This window comes from Electrona antarctica (genome assembly GCF_951216825.1).
Source record: "Electrona antarctica genome assembly, chromosome: 8".
In the NCBI taxonomy this organism is placed as follows: Eukaryota; Metazoa; Chordata; class Actinopteri; order Myctophiformes; family Myctophidae; genus Electrona; species Electrona antarctica.
The window spans coordinates 20913464-20934392 of NC_136789.1; the positions used below are offsets into that span (position 1 = coordinate 20913464).

At 46.3% G+C, this 20929-nt stretch overlaps 1 protein-coding gene across 1 annotated transcript; it reads left to right on the forward strand.

Annotated features, from left to right (window-relative positions):
- Nucleotides 1-286: 286 nt before the first annotated feature.
- Nucleotides 287-20071, forward strand: tecta (tectorin alpha; the record flags this gene model as incomplete). Its single annotated transcript, XM_079508623.1, has 23 exons — nucleotides 287-350; nucleotides 486-625; nucleotides 751-1038; nucleotides 1165-1302; nucleotides 1441-1606; nucleotides 1803-2215; nucleotides 2615-3185; nucleotides 3324-3931; nucleotides 4023-4593; nucleotides 5137-5780; nucleotides 6619-7255; nucleotides 8170-8369; nucleotides 8957-9337; nucleotides 10527-10813; nucleotides 13008-13288; nucleotides 13939-14052; nucleotides 14626-14831; nucleotides 15034-15197; nucleotides 16192-16440; nucleotides 16981-17143; nucleotides 17382-17466; nucleotides 18028-18147; nucleotides 19449-20071. 23 exons carry the CDS (start codon nucleotides 287-289, stop codon nucleotides 19550-19552), a joined length of 6594 nt encoding a protein of 2197 aa, XP_079364749.1. The 3' UTR covers nucleotides 19553-20071.
- Nucleotides 20072-20929: the final 858 nt, after the last annotated feature.

Sequence of the window (20929 nt, forward strand, 5' to 3'; positions counted from 1 at the left end):
GAGCCTGATCTTAAAGAAGTTACGTGACGTTGGCTTGATGGCTCACCCTCCTCTGTACTTTGGTCCAGCACACTCGCACGTACGAGAAGCCGCTCCATGACTCACTTATGTCCATTTTACGCAATACGAATAAAGTCGATATGGTTGTGAATGGAACTTTAGCTGCTCTGATTGATCGCGGCAGTGTGACTCGGAATGTGAGGAAGTGACATCATGGCTAGCCCAAAAGCTTGGGTCACTCCCACTCATATCATGAACTCCTTTTCTCCTCTCCCTTGTTTTCAGGATGGTCAGGCCAGGCAGTCCACTTATACTGTTGCACCTCCTCAGCATCTTCACCCAGACAGCAAGTACAAGTAGTAAGTCAATTTGAAAATGTCCCATATATCACTGGCAATGAATTTCAACCATGTTCTTTCACAAGCCAGTTCCTTATCATTTTATGCCCAGTGTATGCTATTGGCTCTATCCTCCTCCTCATTTAGCTAGCCCTGAGGAGATCCTGTACCCCTATGGACCTGCCGCCAGGGATCTCGAAACCCCCAAGATGGATGATGGGAGTTCTCCTGAAATCCTCATCCAAATTGCGTTCATCTACTTCAACAGCCCCTACCGCTCTATCTTTGTAAGGTTTGATTCAACCCATCACATTATCCATAATTACCTTTTTGATGGGAAGCAGCTTCCTCTGACCTCTCTAACTGCGGTAGTAAAAGGTAAAAGCACATCTCTCCCTCTTTCTGTTCACAGGTCAACAACAATGGCGTCATCTCCTTCAATGTGCAGGTGAGCCAGTTCACACCGGAAGCCTTCCCTCTGAGTGACAGCAGGTCATTCATTTCGCCACTATGGGCAGATGTGCACAATGGCATCCGGGGAGACGTGTACTACCGTGAGAGCACTGAACCAGACATTCTAGAGCGAGCTACGCAAGATATCCGCAGATACTTCAGGAACATGCCCAACTTCACAGCCACATGGATTTTTATTGCAACATGGCACCAGGTCACTTTCTACGGAGGCAGCCAGACAACTCCGGTAAAGTACAGATGTAGACCCTTACGGGTCCACTTGGGTAAAGTTTTACACTCATTGTTATGTTATTACTGAACATAACAGAATGCCGTTACTTTGCTGAAGCTATCTTTATTCTCATGTCAAAAGGTAAATACGTTCCAGTCAGTCCTCGTCACAGATGGGGTGGCGTTCTTCTCCATGTTCAACTATGGAGAAATCACATGGAGCACAGGGACTGCCAGTGGAGGAGATCCCTTAACCGGCCTGGGAGGGACGACTGCGCAGGTATTCTAATGACACCCCAAAGTCACATCCCTCTTAGCGTAAATCACATTGCTTTTCATTTGTCTTCTACTAATGTAGAAATTGCAAACGATAAACCTTTTCAACTTAATGTTACCCTCACAACGTTGACCTTTTCAGTCAGGTTTCAATGGAGGAGATGTCGGACACTTCTTCAACTTGCCCGGATCGCGGTCCAATGATATGGTGAACATTGAACAGACAACAAACGTGAATGTCCCTGGCCGTTGGCTGTTCCGCGTAGATACTGATCTGATCGACCCCGCCAATGGCTGCAGTTACAATGGTACATTGTGTGTGTGTGTGTGTGTGTGTGTGTGTGTGTGTGTGTGTGTGTGTGTGTGTGTGTGTGTGTGTGTGTGTGTGTGTGTGTGTGTGTGTGTGTGTGCGCGCGCGCGCAGGGTGGGGTGGGTGGCTTTTGAGAATCACTGGTGTAGATATAAAGCCCTGTACTTCCATGACTTCCTTCCGTCCTTTCTCAGGGCGTTATTACAGACGTGGGGAAATCTTCTGGCTGTCCGACCAGTGTACCCAGCGATGCCGCTGTCTCGACATGAACAACGAGGTGCTCTGCCAGGAGGCACCGTGCGGGCAGCTGGAGACGTGTGAACAGCAGGAGGGGGCCTTCTACTGTCAGCCGACGCGCACCAGCACCTGCGTGGTCTTTGGCGACCCTCACTACCACACTTTCGATGGCTTTCTCTACCACTTCCAGGGCACCTGCTCTTACCTGCTGGCGAGGCCCTGCTGGGAGGTGCCGGGGTTGCCCTTCTTCAGTGTGGAGGCCAAGAACGAAAACCGCGGGGTCGCCGCCGTGTCTTGGCTCCGAGACGTCACGGTGGAAGTGTACGGTCACACTATCACGCTGCCCAAGGGCAGCCTGGGTGCTGTCCAGGTCAGAGGCTGTCGTCTGTACTCCCGGTGATGAGGGGGAAACGCTTGAAAGTAAACCAAGGAGAGAAAACCTTCTTTAGAAGGTGGACTCAGGAGGGAGACTTCTCTGCATTTTTCCTCACATATGTTTGTTTTTTATTTTATTTATTTTTATTGTTTAATATTATAATGGAAGTCAATGGCACTCTGATCGGATGAAACCATAGCACCCTCTTAGGCATAGAACATAATGGAAATCAGATCTATGTCTGGCTTTCACGTCCTTTTCACAACAGAACCGTAGGACTTGGAAGGATGTTTTCACATCTGCTTTCAAACATTTCCCCCTCATGATCCTCTTAAATGTGCATGCATGCTAATCACTGCCTTCCTGAATGTCCCACTTTGTTTCTCTTGCTAGGTGGATGGTCTGATTAAAACGTTGCCGGTCCAGCTGCAGCTCGGCGCCATTAAGGTTTACCAGTCTGGAGTTGCCATAGCATTGGAAACCGACTTTGGGCTGTTGGTGACTTACGATGGACAACACTATGCATCCATCTCCTTACCCAGTTCCTACTTCAACAACACCTGTGGTCTCTGTGGTAACTATAACGATGACCCTGCCGATGACCCTGTACTGCCTGACGGGTCGCTGGCGGAGAGCGTGGTGGAGCTAGGGGGGAGCTGGCGTGTGGAGGATGAGGACTGGAAGTGTACCGATGGCTGCGCCCAAAACTGTAGCGTTTGTGAGCCTGCCCTAGAGGCCTTTTACTTTCGTCCTGACTACTGTGGCCTCATAAACAAAACCGACGGGCCATTCAGGGACTGCAGAGCGGTGGTGGACCCCACGGCCTTCGTCTACAGCTGTGTATATGACATGTGTAGCCACAGGGACAACATCACCACACTCTGCCAGGCCATCCAGGCCTACGCACTGGCCTGCCAGGCCCTGGGCGTCACCATACGGCCCTGGAGAACTCGCACCTTCTGTGGTGGGTTATCAATGCGATTATTGATTTATATATACAAATAATAATAATACTGATTATTTATTATTCCGTTTGAATGCTGCTGTTAACTATAGTTTGGCTGTTGTTATCATGTAATTTCCATTTCTCTCATTGGCTCAGCCCTGCCGTGCCCAGAGTTCAGCCGCTATGAGGTGTGCACGAGTGCCTGCCCCGCCTCCTGCTCAGACCTCACCTCTCAGCTGTACTGTGCCCACCCTTGTACTGAGGGATGCCAATGCCACACAGGTTATGTCCTGAGTGGCAGCCGCTGTGTACGGCGTGAGAACTGTGGCTGTGAATATAATGGCCTCTATTACCCCCGTAACGACACGTTCTGGGTGGGCGCTAATGGCAAAGGAGCCGATTGTACCCTCCACTGCAACTGTGGGCATAATGGGGAGGTATCCTGCGTCAACGACTCCTGTAAGGAGCCAGAGGTGTGCATGGCAGAGGGTGGAATGCTGGGTTGCTACCCTCGCAAGGAGGGAATGTGTTCTATCACGCAGAACCTAGTGACGTCGACCTTTGATGGCGGCTCCGTGCCCTTCACAGAAGACAGCTCCTACTTTCTGCTCAAGTTGTGTGGGCGAGTGCCAGTCAACGGGTCAGTCGTGGAGGTGAAAATGAGCCGGCGGACAGCGAGCAGGGGTCCCTTGTGGAAGAGGCCTATTTTGGTTCGGATGGCTAATCTAGAGGCTCAAATTGGAGGCTTTTTTGATGTTGTCAAGGTTAGTGTTTAGGGTGAAACATCTTTACGTTGTGGGGTCTTCTAGATTCCAGTTGCTAATTTATTAAAACCTTCTTTTTTTGGCATTGTAGTTGAATGATGAAGCTGTGGTGTTGCCATATGTCCACCCACGGGAGATAATGATGATCTACAGAGCTCCAGGCAACGCCACAGTGGTGGAGATCAAGAATCTGCTTCGTGTCCGCTACACACGCCAGGGACTTCTCAACATCTCCATCTCCACCATCTACTACAACGTCACCTGCGGCTTGTGCGGCGTCTTCAACGGCAACACCACCGATGACCTCCGACTGCCCAACGGCCACCAGGCGGAGTCCGCCGAGCAGTTCATGGAGGGATGGAAATCCCTCGCCGATGACCTCACGTGCAACGGCGACTGCGACGAGCTCTATCGAATGTGCACGGACCTTCGTTTGTACCAGAGCCCCTGGTTGTGTGGTATCGTCAATGACCCGGGGAACAGTACCTTCCTGGATTGTCACACAGCAGTCAACCCCTCGCCGTTCTTCAGGAATTGCCTATATAACATGTGTGTGAAGCAGGGCAACCGCTCAGCCCTGTGCTCTGCCCTGGAGTCATACGCCACTGCCTGCAAGGATGCTCAGGTGGGCCTGTCTTCCTGGAGGACTGCCACCAACTGCCGTGAGTATATACACACTCCGCAATGGGCACTATGCACACACGCCATTTTGGAAACTTGGGCCCCTTCCCTACTTCCTTCACAGGTGTTATCGCTGTTACTGGAAGTTCCATTCTGGTCAAACAGAGTCAGGGTGCTGCTATTGTGCGTGTTGGCTCATTGGAAACACTCTGCTACACCAGTGGGTCTCAAAGTGTCCTTGAGAGGGTTTCAAATGGGCCTGTATGGGTCCATTTGGTTCCATTTGTACATTCTCAGAGTTATGGGGGTGCTTTGAAAAACCACTGACACTAAATGGAAAAGAACCTTAATTAGTATCATTGGTAACACCTAAAGGAAGTAGGGACGCAGCACTGAAGTAGGAAGAGTTATTATGTGTGCATATAGCCCATTATGTACAGTACACTCTGATGGGATGCATTGATGATTCATTTTAAATGAAACCTCAGTGAAACATTTGTCTCATTTAGGACTAACAACGCTGGCTTCTGCTGGTCTCTCTCTCTCTCTTAAGTTTAACTTTTATTTCCTCGTCTTTACTGCAGCCCTGCCCTGTTCGGAGAACAGCCACTTTGATGAGTGCACCACCGCCTGCCCGCTGACCTGCACCAACCTGGATGAGCCTGTGGAACCGTGTCTACTGCCCTGCCAGGAGGGCTGCCAGTGCGAGGAGGGCTTTGCCCTGCAAGGCGGTTTGTGTGTGGCGCGCAGCGACTGCGGCTGCATTAGCCACGGGCGGCACCTGGCTACCGACCAAACGTTCTGGACTGACTGGGAGTGCCAGGAACGCTGCTACTGCAATGGTTCCGACAACAGCGTCTACTGCACGCTCGCACCCTGCCCACCCGAGGAGTACTGCCAGGAGAGAGAGGGTCTCTACATCTGCGGGCCGCGCACCGAGACACTCTGCGTGGCGGCCGGTTACGGACACTTCCTGCCCATTGATGGCATACCGTTTGAACTGCATAGCTCCTGCCCACTGAGGATGGCCACCAGCAGATGTGAGGATGAGGAGGAGGATGGGGATCACAGGACGATCATTGGGACCTCCCGCACAGTGCCTCAGTTCAATCTGGCTGTCCGCAATGAGGAGAGAGACACAGGCCAGGCAATATGGGTGAGGGGCTTCGTTTTGGAGGTCTATGGCTATGAGATCGAAGTGTCGCGGAGCTACAAGAACACCGTTACGGTGAGTCTTGATTTTATAATATTTTCATGTCTGTCAGAAAAGCTCATGCAAGACTTCCACGTGCCTTATTAGTGCTTATTTCTCTGGCTGAGTTGTGAAGGTCAGCGTTGTTGCATGTGCGAGGGGGAGTTATTTCTAATCAAGCCGATAGAATAACCAGGCAGAGGGTGAATTCCTCTTTGATTGGCTTAAGGTGTATCTGATTTCAATGGGCATCTTTTAACAGGCTGGATTTGGCTCAGACCAAACACTGACCCTGAGCGACATTTGGAATGGGTTCACAAACTGATTCAAAGATCTGAGGAGAGACACACGCACGCGCGCACGCACGCACGCACACACACACACACACACACAAACACGCACACACGCACGCACAGCCGCACACGCATGCACGCACGCACGCACACACACACACACACACACACAAACACGCACACACGCGCGCACACGCATGCACGCACACACACACACACACACACACACACACACACACACACACACACACACACACACACACACACACACACACACACACAGTCCAATTCACATGGAGACATACACACACCTCCCGTCTATTTAGCCATACAGACAGACAGAGATTATTATACATTAACAACATGACAGTATCCAAACACAGACACAAACTTAAGGTCATAAATGAACAAAACACACACGTACGTGCATATAGCATAGCATAGTGCATAGTCATAGTGTCACACATCCTCTCATTCCTTTGAAACATTTCAATCATATAATGCAGGTGAATGCAATAGTGCATTGATTCAGAAATCAAAAGGATTCAAAGTACAGTATGCATTAACCTCTCTCTGCCCAGGTAAATAAGGAACGTCTGTACGTCCCCCTGAAGCTGGGACTTGGGAAAGTCAACATCACCACCATGGGCATGCAACTGATTCTGGAGACAGACTTTGGCCTGAAGGTGGCCTTCGACTGGAACACGCTGCTCTTGCTTACCATGACCCGCAACCTCTCCGACAACTCATGCGGCCTCTGCCAGGGCATGCCATTGTCACCTCCCTCCCTCACGACCACTGACTGGGGAATGGTCTGGGCAGAGAGGGAGACCTTCTGCCAGGTAGGCTGCGGAGACGCCTGCCCGCGCTGCGGCCTGGGAGAGAGAAATGGGCCGGCCATCGACAATGGCAACATGATCGGGGGCAATGATAATGGCGACCCACCAACCATCTTACGCTTTCACATCGGGGATGGATTGTACGTGTATGTTGAGCCGGAGGCGGTGAGGCTTTGTGGACTGATCGTGGATCGAGGAGGTATTTTTGCACGCTGCCACAGTAAGGTTCCGCCGGCGTTCTTCTATCAGAGTTGCCTGCAGGACACCTGTCTGGACATGGGCGCACGGGACACCACCTGCAACTGGCTGCAGATATATGCCGGTACCTGCCAGACACAAGGGGTGGCCATTATTGGCTGGCGGACCGACACGCCTTGTGGTGAGCACGCGTTTGGGCTCAGCCTAATGTGAGGATGTAGAACTACGGTACTATTGGTGTTCATTTCACTCACAGTCCACTGCTCTAATAACGGAAACATCTGAGAAAATGGGGGATACATAAATATGATCATATTTGTGGTGTGCTGGTCGCTGACCAGACTGTTAAGTTAACTTTTGTAACGTCCACGGTTCAATCCCGACTGAACATAAGTTGAGCAATCGGTTTCCTGTTGCTCTACTATACAGTATAGATAAAAAGCAAAACCTGCCTAATATAATATGATGATAATATTAAATATTACGTAAGATGTAACATAATGAAGAAGAATGTTGCGGATGCCCAATTCTTTAAGACAATCAATGCTACTTTATTTGTGTCCCTTAATAGAGGTGGAGGGCATTGTCCCTATTACAGTGCAAGTGTTAATTCAGGTTGAGGCCAGTTGGCTGAGAAAGTCAAGGCATGTGGTTTTACAGATTTTCTCCACAAATCACACTTTAACATTCTGCTTTCCATATTACTTGTATCCCTCATTTCCTTTGGGTTCTTTTTTCACTTGGCTAAGCATTTTCGTGTCCCTACTATGTACTATATCCAATTAGCCCTTCACTAAATCCCACCCCAAAAAGCGATTGTCCAATGCCAATCCAAATAGTTTAGCAACGGTTGCTATGCAGGTCAAGCTTTCTTCACTGGTAACGTACCTATTGGACAAGGATGGGTTGGGGAGGGACTTAGTGAAGGGCTAGTTGAAAGAAGAAATTTGCACTTTGCTATCATGTTTATAAACAAAAAAATGGTTTAGTATACCAGTGATTATTAGCTACAGGTACAGTATATAGCCAGCACGCATGGTGCAGGGATAACATGATCATTAGCTTACAACTTTGTCAACTATACTTGCTCTCCAGTGCAGAGCTGTTCATCCAACAGCCACTACTCTAGCTGTATGTCGGTGTGCCCACCCCAGTGCGCCCCCGCCCGCGGAGGGAGGGACTGCAACATGGACTGTGTGGAGGGATGCCAGTGTGACCTTGGCTATGTCCTGAACGGCAAGAGCTGCATCCTCATTCAGAACTGTGGCTGCTACACCGACAACCATTACTACGAGGTCAGTCTTCACCATCTGTAGTGAAATCAGTGCATTGTACATCTGTTCTCTGGATCAAACATAGACAGCTGATGGAGGTTAAAGGTTAACCGATAAATCGGTTTGGCCTATCGGCTATCAGTAGCAGCAATTATGCAGCCAATGCGTCCCATTTTTATAGCACTTTCAACCTGGCGTCCCTAATTTGAACATGTCTTAATGATTTCCAAACTATCATGTAACCCTGGATAACCATACATGGAGAAGACTGGATCCATCAGGCTGGATTTGGAGGTTTTGAAAATCTAGCTTTCAAAAATCTCTTGTACGCTTGTATTGGCTAATTTAGATTTTTTAATTCATTAGAATTGATTTAGTTAATTAGTTAATAAATATTGGTCAAACATTGTTATTCGGTGGGCTAGGACAAAATCAGGATCGAATAATCGAACCCAGTATTATCGCGAGCAGGCTAGAGCAGGCTCTAATACAGCGGTAACTGGGTATGATAAAGATAAAGATATCCTACTGTTAAAATAAGCTCAGAACTGTTTTCAAAGCCCTATTATTCTGCCCCTAAAAACAACCTTCAATTCTCCTCCCATCAGCCGAAGCAGCTGTTTTGGAACAACGACTGCAGCAAGCGCTGCCAGTGCATCGGCCGCAACCTAGTCACGTGTGAACCTCGGCGCTGCAGGACAGATGAGGAGTGTGGCCTGCGCTTCGGCGTGAGGGGCTGCTTCACTCCTCGCTCGCAACACTGCGTGGCCTCGGGCGGCGGCGTCTTCAGGACCTTCGATGGGGCGTCCCTGCGTCTTCCCGCCTCCTGTTCCTTTGTCCTGTCCACCAACTGTCACAAGCTGCCCGACCTCTCCTTCCAGCTTATCGCCAACTTCGACAAGTGGAGCACGCCCAACCTCACCACCATCTCCCACATCTATCTCTACCTCAACGAGGAGAACATACTCGTCGATGGCAGCAATGTAAAGGTGAAAGCAAGGAGTTGTGCCCTCATGCAGGGTTTGCTGAACCAAACAAAGCTCTATAGGACAAAACTATATTATACTCGCTATGCTCAGCTCTGTAATGTGAAAGTTAGACATCACCTACACAATAGTCTGCCTGCATGGCCCATTGGGCACTTTACTACTTAGTTAGAACGATGCAAGTTGGAAATGCATGCCCCACCCAGTTATTATGTCTGTGTCCCTTTTATGCCTATATATGGAGTTATTTGCCAGGCATGCCCAAATATGGAGTCTATGCAGAACATTGTGGCCAGCTCCATATATGGAGATCTACGGATGATCAGGTGTGATCAGTTGGCTAATTTGGGCCCTGTCCAGAGCCTGGGCAGAGGCTTTTGTGCTGGTTCTGGACAACAGTGTATCCCACCGACTCAAGGGCACTGCACTCCCTGCGGTGGTGTGGAACGCGTGTGTCAAATTTGAAGTCGGTGGGGCGAACAGTTCTCGAGTTACGTGGATTACAGACGTACATACACCTGTACACAGGTACAGAGATGTGGTGCATTTAGAGATAGTTAATACAGTTATAATTACTTCATTTAATTCGTATTAACCTGATGAAGCTAAGCAAAGTTTGTGTTTGTTTGGAGTATGCTGCAGCCTTCTGTTTAAGTGGCACTATGTACATTTTTGTTAATTAATAAAATGTTATTTTGGCCAATCTGTATGGTAGAGTAGAGTATGTTGATACAATATAACATACAATTGAGGTGGTTGTATTGTATTTTGTCGTCCTGCTCTGCTATTGAGACATTTAGATCGTGTCAAAGGATCTGACACAAATGTTGACCTAATGGTCAAGATTCAATTTATCCCCTGGGCAAGCAGGCAGGCTCTATGGAAAAAACTTTCAGCACTTGCGCTGGAAACCAGGTTAAAAGTGAAGGTATAGATTGGGTAGAAGAGGAAAGTTACAGTGCAGCTTTAATACACTATAATAATAAGTATTGAGGAAACCCAAAGTACAAGCATTTAAATACTTTATTGTACTTTTAACAGTTGTGTTTATATCAGGGAATGTTTTTGGCTCATGATTTCGTGTGTGTGTGTGTTTACAATTCCACATTTGTGCTTGCATGTATCACAGCATGCATGGTGGGTACATGACATGTGTTTCAGCCTCTCTCGCCTCCTCTCATGTCCCCCGTAGGTCAACGGCACGCCAGTGTCTGTGCCCATGGTCACGGGTCTGTTGACGCGCCTGTCCTCCTCGGAGGGCTTCCTGGTCATCGAGACGCCCCAGGACGTCGTCATCCGCTACAACCGCTTCAACACGCTCAGCATCACCATGGGCCAGCGGCTTCAGAACAAGGTGTGTGGCCTATGCGGGAATTTCAACGGAGATCCCACTGACGATTACATCACCTCCAGGGGCAAGCCGGCTCTCAGTGCCCTGGAGCTGGCCCAGAGCTGGAAGACCAATGGAATGCAGAACAGGTGAGCCTCAAGGCAAATTATAATCGGACAACCTTGTCAATGTCACTCAACTGAAAAACGTACTTTTGAAAAGGATTTAAGGATATTCATTACTGGACTCACCTATAGCTGGTAAGAAGAAAGCACATGAAAGGCCTGGGCCATGGCTCAGTGGTCCAGGCACCTTGGCTGGTAATCCAGTCTGGCAGTGTGCCGCGGGTTCGACTCCCGATCCCGACGGCCTTTACTGCATGTCTTCCCCCCCCCATCTCTCTCCCCATTTCCTGTCAGCCTACTGTCTGTCCCTCCATGAAAAAATAAAATAAAGATGAAAGCCAAAAAAAAAAGCACATGAATAAGGCTAATAGTCCAAGCAGAAATGCAGAAGAAAATAAATAACAATATAGCTGCAAGCAGCGATAAGACGGGGCCAAGCAATAAGCCCTTTTAGGCTGCTCAACAGTGCCACTTTAGGCCACCCAGCGGTATTGCAGCTGTTCGTACCCCAAACAGACAGACAGAAAGACGATGCATGCCTGTTCAAAGTGCCTGTTAGGCACTCTGAACTGAGGTGCCGGAGATTACTGGTCAAGAAGTCCCTTCGGGCTTGGTCCCTTAATGATAGGGTCCAATAACAGCATGTTGTTGTGTGTTGTAGGAAACAGAGGTTAGTAAAAACAGAGAGATGTGTTCGGGTGAGCGGTGAGTTTCTTATCACCACGGTGTGACGTCATGTTGTAGTTTGCCTGGCCTGGCCATCGATAAGCGTCTGTGGCCCAAAGTCGGTTGTAGTATGTTCGATGTGTGCATTAACGTTGGCAGTAGTGAGGCGTCGCTCAACCGGCCGAGCCAGCTCAGTTGCTGTCACCTACAGTAGGTAGAGCATTAAGGGTAGAGATCTCTGTTTACCCTTAATTGAAATTGTATTGAAATGTGGGATTATAATTTGTGGTAGATTGGACGTTGCATGTATGATTGTTGTAAAATAGGCCACTCAGACACTTTGGAAGGCAGTCATATAAAACTGTAAGCATGTTTTATGACTCCAGAGATGATGTGCACCGATTTGTTAGAGTTTTGGACAAAATCTGTTTTTGAAGAAAAAGCTAAAATGGCAGATTATTTTTGTTATAGCATATGGGTTGTGCCGTCATGATAGGAATCCAGGGAAATCATTGTATGACAAAACAGTTAAATAGTTATAGGCAAAAACGCAAAGCAGCCTGGAATAATGCAAAGTTTGAAACTTATCGTCTCTCACTGCATCCATAAACCTCCGCTTTGAGCCTCCTCTTCTCCTCTTACCTGGCAGATCCATCTTCAGCATCCTTCTCCCAATGTACCCCTCATCCCTCCTTTTCACATGCCCAAACCATCTCCTCCTGGCCTGTCGAAGACAATAACTGAACACGTCTAAACTATAAACCTTTCTACACTCTCACTTAACCATGAATTTACTTTTGTATTTATTGCTTTAGTGTGTCTCCTATTGACAAATATTTGGGGTGTTCCTTTGATTGATTGATTGATTGATTGATTGATTGATTGATTGATTGATTGATTGATTGATTGATTGATTGAATACTGTGTTATCAGTTTGCAAAAGGTACAGAAGTAAAGTTATACAATAATGCTTAGGGGGGCATTCCACTCATTTTCAACATTTTACTATGTAATTAATATACCTTAGAGCTGTTGTGTGGAAATAATAAAAAATCCCCCCCCTTCTGTGTTTCCTAGAACTGTAATTATGAAAGAAATCAACATGAAAATTAACATGGTGAAACACATCTTGATGACATCATCAAGATGTGTTTCACCATGTTAAAGGTATATTAATGACATAGTAAAATGTTGAAAATGAGTGGAATGCCCCTTTAAAGGATAACGCAAAAGGCCCTAAGGGCTTGTTTCCATTGTGGTCCTGTGTATTCAATTCCTCATGCCTTCTAACAGATACTAAATTATACTGGCATAGGAAGGTGAATTTTGATTACATTTTTGTTTCTTTTTTTTTCTTTTTTTATGATGTTTTATTGGGTTTTTTTCCATTTTTTTAAATACAAGACATACAAGGAACATGGTACAAAAAACAAAAAACAAAACAACAACAACAACACCATCAATGACAAAACAAAACTGACAATAACACATACCCACCCACCAACCCACATTTTTGTTTCATCAGTTTGATATACTACTCATACACCCACAGCTGTGACGAGACCCAGTATGTGGCGCTGGCCCAGTCTTGTGACAACACAGCGGTTCTGGACCTCCAGGGGGAAGGCGGCTGTCAGAAGTTGACCCAGATGAAGGGCTTCTTCCAGCCCTGCCATGGCCTGCTAGACCCCCGGCCCTTCTACGAGTCCTGTTACCTGGACGGCTGTTACAATCACCGCAAGGCCCAGGTCTGTGGTTCGCTGGCAGCGTACGCTGAGTCCTGTCGCTCCCTGGGCGTCCTCTCCACCAAATGGATCACCCAGGAGAACTGCTGTAAGGGCACCCCCAGGCGCAAAGTCTCCAAACAACCACACCACACAAAGAAGGCCTAGCAAGTTACTATACTACTATTTTGGTGAATGTCTTACCTTACAGCCACATGGGTAGATAATATAGAGTATGGTAGGGCTCCATCTAGAGAAGATTAGGTATTATTGCTTGGTATGTGTTTGGGCATATTTGACCACTTTCAACCTGAGGTGAATATTTTGGTAATGTATGTATTACTATGTATACATACATTAGACAGAGAATGGGAAAACAGAGACAGACATAGCATATGGGAGACACAGGAGACTGGCGAAAGGATTTTATTCTTGGCCAGGAAGGACCACAATTCTGGTCCCAGAAAACACCATGGCCCTTATTTATCAACGCGGTGTACACCCAAAATTGGGTGTACACCTGGTGTACACCGTGTTGATAAATAAGGGCCCATATCTGGGCGGTATTCAGTGTTTTTTGTTTGTTTGTTTGTTTGTTTGTTTGGTACAACTACACACACAGATCATTGATTGTAAATGGAACTGAAAACATATAGGACGAAATTGCACACAGGGCTTTTTATGAATACCATGTCTCATTACGTAGAAGCCACATGGCTTCAGTGTGACAGCTAACATTGTGTGTGGACCTGTCTTTAGCAGAATGGATCTATGACCCCTGTGCAGGAGAGACCTGCAGAAATGTCACCTGTGAACAGGACAACGGAGGGGAGCTGTGTGGCTGTCCGGAGCTCCCCAGCGGCTCTTCTCTGGGTGAGTGGTAATGTGAGACAGAGGAGGCACAAAAATAAAGCAGAAAGATATGCAGAATGATGATGGTGGGGAGTTGTAACAGAAAGAACGATAGAAGTTGTATTTATAACATGCCCGTGAATTGCTATTATTTTATCCAATACATTTGAAGCATGTTGTCTGTCCGTCTGGAGTCTTTGGACAAATATGCCAATATGGACTGGACAACGGTTAACTTCAGACCAAAACTCAATCAGTGTGAGAGAGAAAGAGAGAGGGAGATTGTGTGTGGTGTTAAACAAGAGCTATATCAGTGAGAGAGAAAGGGGGGAGAGGAGGAGGGAGGGAGGGAGAGAGCCTATTTCACCCATGCAATAATGCATGCTGGGTACCGAAAGCTGAACACGCTGCTGAAATAAGACAAAATACATTAAGATAAGTTACGTTCATCACATAAAAAAACTAGTCTTTGTTAATCAGGATCTAAAGCCTGTAGATTCATACGCACGAAATTAGCTGATCTACAAGCTTGTGACCCCAGCAGCACCATCATACGACATATGAAGCATTAGTCATACTGTATTCCTCTCTCAGTTGGTGATGATGCCATCATCCAGGCGGAGGTGATATGTAAGCATTCCCAGATGGAGGTGTCCATCTCCAAGTGTAAACTCTTTCAGCTGGGCTTTGAGAGAGAGGACGTTCGGATCAATGACTTCCAGTGTGCCAGCATCGAGGGAGAGGACTTACTCTCATTTCGAATCAACAACTCCAAGGGACACTGTGGCTCTATAGTGCAGGTGTGAGAACCCATCATACTTGACATCAATGCTCCATGAGAGATAGGAACCCTGGCGTCCCTATTTTGGCCACATTTTGTTTACAGAATACAATACAACATTTACAGAATATTTTCAAGAATAGCTCAGATATCCGATCTTCAAGCTATGATGCATTTGTTTGTTTGTTTTCTAAATGTGGTGGTCACTTCTTCTCTCATAGTCGAACGGGACACACATCATGTACAAGAACACGGTGTGGATAGAGAGTGTGAACAACACGGGGAGCCTCATCACTCGAGACAAGTCCATCAACATAGAGTTCTCCTGCGCCTATGAGCTGGACCTCATGATCTCCTTAGAAACTGTCGTCCGGCCAATGCTCAGGTCAGATGGGGGACACGTCACTGTAAAGCAGGGGTCTTCAACGTTTTTCAGCCCAAGGACCCACTAGCTGAGAGAGAGAGATGGAGCAGGCACCCCCACTACATATTGTATAAAACTGTGTTGCAGATTAAGCCTTTTCATAGATTTCATAGATAGTTGGATTCATGCTAATTTTCAGATAGTTAACCTTTTAAACCCTCAATATTTAGTCAACTTGATCATTGGCTCTGTACCTTTTTCCCTCCACACCAACTCTACGAAAATAGGCGATCTACAGCCTCACAACGCCTTGCACTGCGAGGTGTTGTGAGCTTGTAAATCTGCTATTTTCAGCTAATGTTCCCATCACACAAAGATTTGGTGGACCCCCCAGGGGTCCCGGACCCCCTGTTGAAGACCCCTGCTCTGATGGCTTCATTTACAGTATACTTTGTCACATTAAGGAACTGAAATTAACTGAAATGATATACTGTACATAGGGTGCATGCTAAAAGAAAAAACATCACAGTTTCTTGTGCAAGTTAAGAGACAACCCATAGAAGGCACATAGCGGCAGCCAGCAGATATAGAATTTCACACATCACAGCACACACACCACAAATCTCTATCTCACGTAGCTGGTATAGTCAAGTCAAGCCATACTGTATTAATGTTAAAGTTATGTATTAGTTAGTTACTTTGAGATTAAAGAGTATTTGAATTGGTCAAACTAGCAATAGAATATATACATGTTCAGAAGCATCTTCCATAAAACTCAAAGGTTAAAGCCTCAATCTGTGATTTCTGAAGTAGAACAACAGATACACAGGTTTAGCCTAAATACCTAAATAATTATGTTTATACCAAAACATAATTATTTTACATATTGTGCTAATAGATTTATGGAAAAGAGCACTGGTGTGGGCGGTGCTTCTTTCACACTGCCTGACAAATCACAGATTGGGATTGGACTAACACATTGTTTCTGCTTTCTCCTCCCACTGCCATCCTCCAGTGTGATTAACCTCACCCTACCTACCCAGGAGGGCAACTTCATCACCAAGATGGCTCTGTATAAGAACTCCTCCTACCGCCAGCCGTACCGGGAAGGGGAAGTGGTGCTCAGCACGCGAGACATCCTCTTCGTGGGGGTCTTTGTGGAGGGCGCAGATGAGAACCAGCTCATTCTCATAGTAAACCAGTGCTGGGCCACCCCATCCCGCCAAAGCAACGACCGCCTGCGATACATCATCATAGACAAAGGGTAGGCTAACTGGAGGACAACATGTTGAATATGTGGAGATGATTGTCGACTGGTTTCCGTTTACAGCAAGCAATGGGCTCCAAAGACGTTAGCTCTCTATTAGAGGGACTGTCTCTGTGTCCGTCTGTGTCCCCGGAACTAGCCGCTGGACAGATCGGTGCCAATTTATGTGTACACTGGTCACTAGGCTAGTCCACAGAAATATTTACACCAAATAAAAAGAAGAAATTCACAAACACAACAGCATGTTTTATACTTGCTGAAAATTTAACATTTTCCAAATTTTGAGTCAAACATCATAGATGTAGATGACTGTTGCATTGTTCCCATGTGGATCCCGAAATCCACTTGATTACTGATCCTGATGATTGATGTTTTTGACAAGGTTGTAATGAGGCGAGGCCACAGTTTAAGAATCACTGACTATGTACATAAAGCTGCAATTTATATACTGCTACTATTTATCAGAGATAAAGTTTGAAAATCAATCAGGTAATGTATCAATCAGATATTACAGATCTCTCCGTACCCTCCCTCTAGTTGCCCCAACATCAAGGACAGTACCATCGGTATGGCAGAGAACGGCATATCCCTCACCTGTCGCTTTCACGTCACCGTCTTCAAGTTCATTGGAGACTATGATGAGGTCCACCTTCACTGCGACGTGTCCCTGTGCGACTCAAACGCGGCCACCTGTAAAGTGGTGAGCATCCCCCTGACTGACTCCCCGATTCCAACTGGAGGACTTTGTTGAATGTCCTTCCTTTTCTCTGTCTCCCTACACTATCCTGTCCAAATAAAAGCTAAACTGCCATCAGCAACACAATCTCAAAAGTGGAGAGCATCACTACAGTTTCCCTATACAAACACTTATTTTGTAAAAAGTGTTGACAAGCTGAAGTTTTCTACACTGTATTGATCTATGCATACTGTGTCCACAGAACTGTCCACACAATCGAAGGATGTACTCAGAAGATATTGAACATCAAGAGCACATATTAACTGTGGGACCCATCAGAAGGAGAGGTAAGCATGCATCTTGGCCTTGTTTCCTTGTTTGCTTGTTTGCATGTGTGTGTGTGTGTGTGTGTGTGTGTGTGTGTGTGTGTGTGTGTGTGTGTGTGTGTGTGTGTGTGTGTGTGTGTGTGTGTGTGTGTGTGTGTGTGTGTGTGTGTGTGTGTGTGCGCGCGCGAGTGCGTGCGTGCGTGCGTGCGTGCGTGCGTGCGTGCGTGCGTGCGTGCGTGTGTGTGTCTTTGAACGCTGTTTGACATCTTGGTTAATATTCTCACCAACCATACTACAGTTACAGTTTACTGCAAGCTTTCCACATGTAACCATTAACCACATAAGCACTGTCTATACACAAATACACATGATGAATAGCGAAAATAGCCGATCTATAAAGTGGATGAACCCTGGTCTCCTGTGTAGCAAACCAAACATCTGCCGCTCAGTCAATGGAGAATCACCTCTGGGTCGAGGGAGATGTTAGGCTTGTCTACTATGTCTATGAGGCAAACTTGTAGAGCATGTAGACCTTGTCTGGCTTGAGAGACAGATGCCAGATTACCCCTGGTGTCTCCACAGCGTCTAACTGGTGTGAGGTGAATAATGGAGGATGTGAGCAGATCTGCAGCAGCAAGGGAACAGGGCCTGTCTGCAGCTGTGTGACCGGAATGCTACAAAGGGATCGAAAAAGCTGCCGAGGTGAACACACACAAATGCACAGTCACACGTTCGTGCACAGCCACGCACGCACGCACGCACGCACGCACGCACGCACGCACGCACGCACGCACGCACGGGACCCAATGCCTCCCTGCTTGGCACTCAGCATCAATGGGTTGGATTGGGGTCAAATCAACTAATGATTCCCGAGTGCTGCGCATGCTCCAAGAGATGTGTCAAATGCAGAGAACAAATTTCACTGCAGTAACGTGTGTGACTAATTGTACGATTTGACTTTGTATCATGTAGTATTAGTAAACTGTAGTACCCTGTAGTACCAAAGAGAAGAATTAACAGACATCACGCTTATATTTAGTTATAACTGCACTGAATTCAAAAGATAACATTTTAGAAATCTATGCGCACCATGCAAAGACCATTCATCCTCCAATGCCCAGGGGGCAGCACCCTCATGGCTTCCAAACCATGGAGATTCTAGCTTGTATGGCACCCTGTGAGAACCACCCCCTCGCCTCTCGTATAGTGAGTGGGAGACTTTCCCCCTAGCTCACAAAGAGCTAGGATCAGGGAACCCACTCAAACAAAGTTAATTGACCCACACAGTGACATAACATTGACATGACCACCCTGCCCATGTCGTCCATACTAATCCACCACTGCATACCATTTAGTCCGGCCTGAGGAAGGTCGCAAGACCGAAACGTTGCTTTTGCTTTAATAAAGATCTCTGAAACCAGTAAGTGGCAGTGTGCGGGTGTCCCTCCTTCAACATTGTATATGCCTCGTCATCATCGCACCTGCTCCAAACCTGCCGGGTGTGCGGAAGTCATCTCTCTATAAACATTAGTTTTGCACAATGCTATATAGACAATATTTTAGGACAATGAACAAAAGAAGCCTGTCAGCTGTCGGACTAATTTAGAGAAAAAGGACAAGAAAGACATTACATATGCATTGTGGCGACTGTGGCCCAAGAGGTAGAGCAGGTCGTCCAATGATCCATGGGTCGGCGGTTCGAATCCCGGCTCCTCCTGTCTACATGTCGAAGTGTCCTTGGGCAAGACACTGAACCCCAAATTGCTCCCGATGTGCTGGTTGGTACCTTGCATGGCTTCCGCCGCAATCGGTGTATGAATGTGTGTGTGAATGGGTGAATGTAATGCACAATCTATGTAAAGCGCCTTGGATAAAGGCGCTATATAAATGCACCATTTACCATTACAAAAGAAGAGTATACACCAATGAAATTGTACATATTTAACATGATTTAACTTTATCTGAGTTTTCTTTTCTTTTTTCTTTGTTTCTTCCATTCACAGCTGTGAGCTCAAGCAGTAGCCTAAGACCCTTAGTTCTTCCTATGACTGCCAGCACTGTGATGTCCCTGCTCTTGGTTCACACACACATTGGTCTCCTCTGCTAACCTCCTGAGAACATGGAGAGGAAAGGTAAAACATCTAAAAAAAAGAAAGAAAGAAAGAAATAAGAAAAAGAGAAGAAAAGACCTGAAGAAGTGTTGGAGAAGCACAACATCTTGAAAAGCTTGAACGAGCCAATTGACCAGTTTTCTGCTAGTCAATCAAGAGAATGTTGTTCCTGCACCAGCACAGATGTTACTGACATGTCACTGAATGTAGGCCCGATTCACTTTCAGTTTGGTGGATTGTAACAACATTGCTCTATGTCTGATTTATACTGTGTTGTGCGATAGTGTAATGCACCAAAGATAGCTGATCTACAAGCTCATAACGCATTACATCGCAATGCATTAAAAGCTTGTTGATCTGCTATTCACAGTGCGACACTGACGCGTGACTAATTATAAATCAGGCTTTAGTTGTGCTCACCAGATGGAGTGATAAAAGTCACCATTGTCACATGTGTTTTTTTACACTGTTAATTGATTCATTTTTCACTTACAATGACAACAAAACACTCTCAGCATATCTCTCTCTCCCCACCCTCTCCCATATCCCCTTAACAATACTCTCATTCCCAAAAAGCCATACCAACAAAAACATAACAAATAAAATCTGCATTGAGATAGTATAACAAATTACAACATTTCAAAATGAACACCAATGTCACATTTATTTGCAACAGCACATGTAGGCTAACAGCACATGTAGGCTAACCTGACTCCGCCAGATGGGGCAGCAGAGAGTACACTGGGTTCCCCCCACGTAGGCTACATCTCCTCTGTCCATTGATTAAAAACAGCATCCACTGCTTGGCTAGAATCAGAGGAGAGCTTGTCTGTTATCTTCCATTTTGTGTGACACTTCCAGAATGTTTGTTTGACATGTAGAGTTTTTGCAGGATGGTGTACACTTTGTGATGGCATAGTTTATTACATTTATTTTGGATGTCCAGGTTGATTCTGTGAATGAAGTTACTATTTATGTGTGAAGACGGAACATTGTTTAATCCCTGTGGGTGTGACTGTGACCCATATGTAGAATAGAGCTCAGGATATGTTTCCACTGTAAGATATGAAATCACCGGTGTCCCTCTGCCAGAATTAACCAAATACACTGACTCAGAAATATGTCACTTGTGCCATGCTGTACCTTTAAAATACTTTCAAACTACAATGATTTATTTCTATTGTGATCAGTATGATATTTAGTATTCTGAGAGTTTAGTTACAAACTTCTGTTTGCCTGTCAAGATGGCCCCATGGAAATTACATTAAAGACAGTTATAATAACTGTTGCTCTTTCGGTTTGTGATGTAAATGTATGTGACAGAAAACATGTCTCTTCAATGTCATTACTGAGACTAATATTTTCCATTAGTG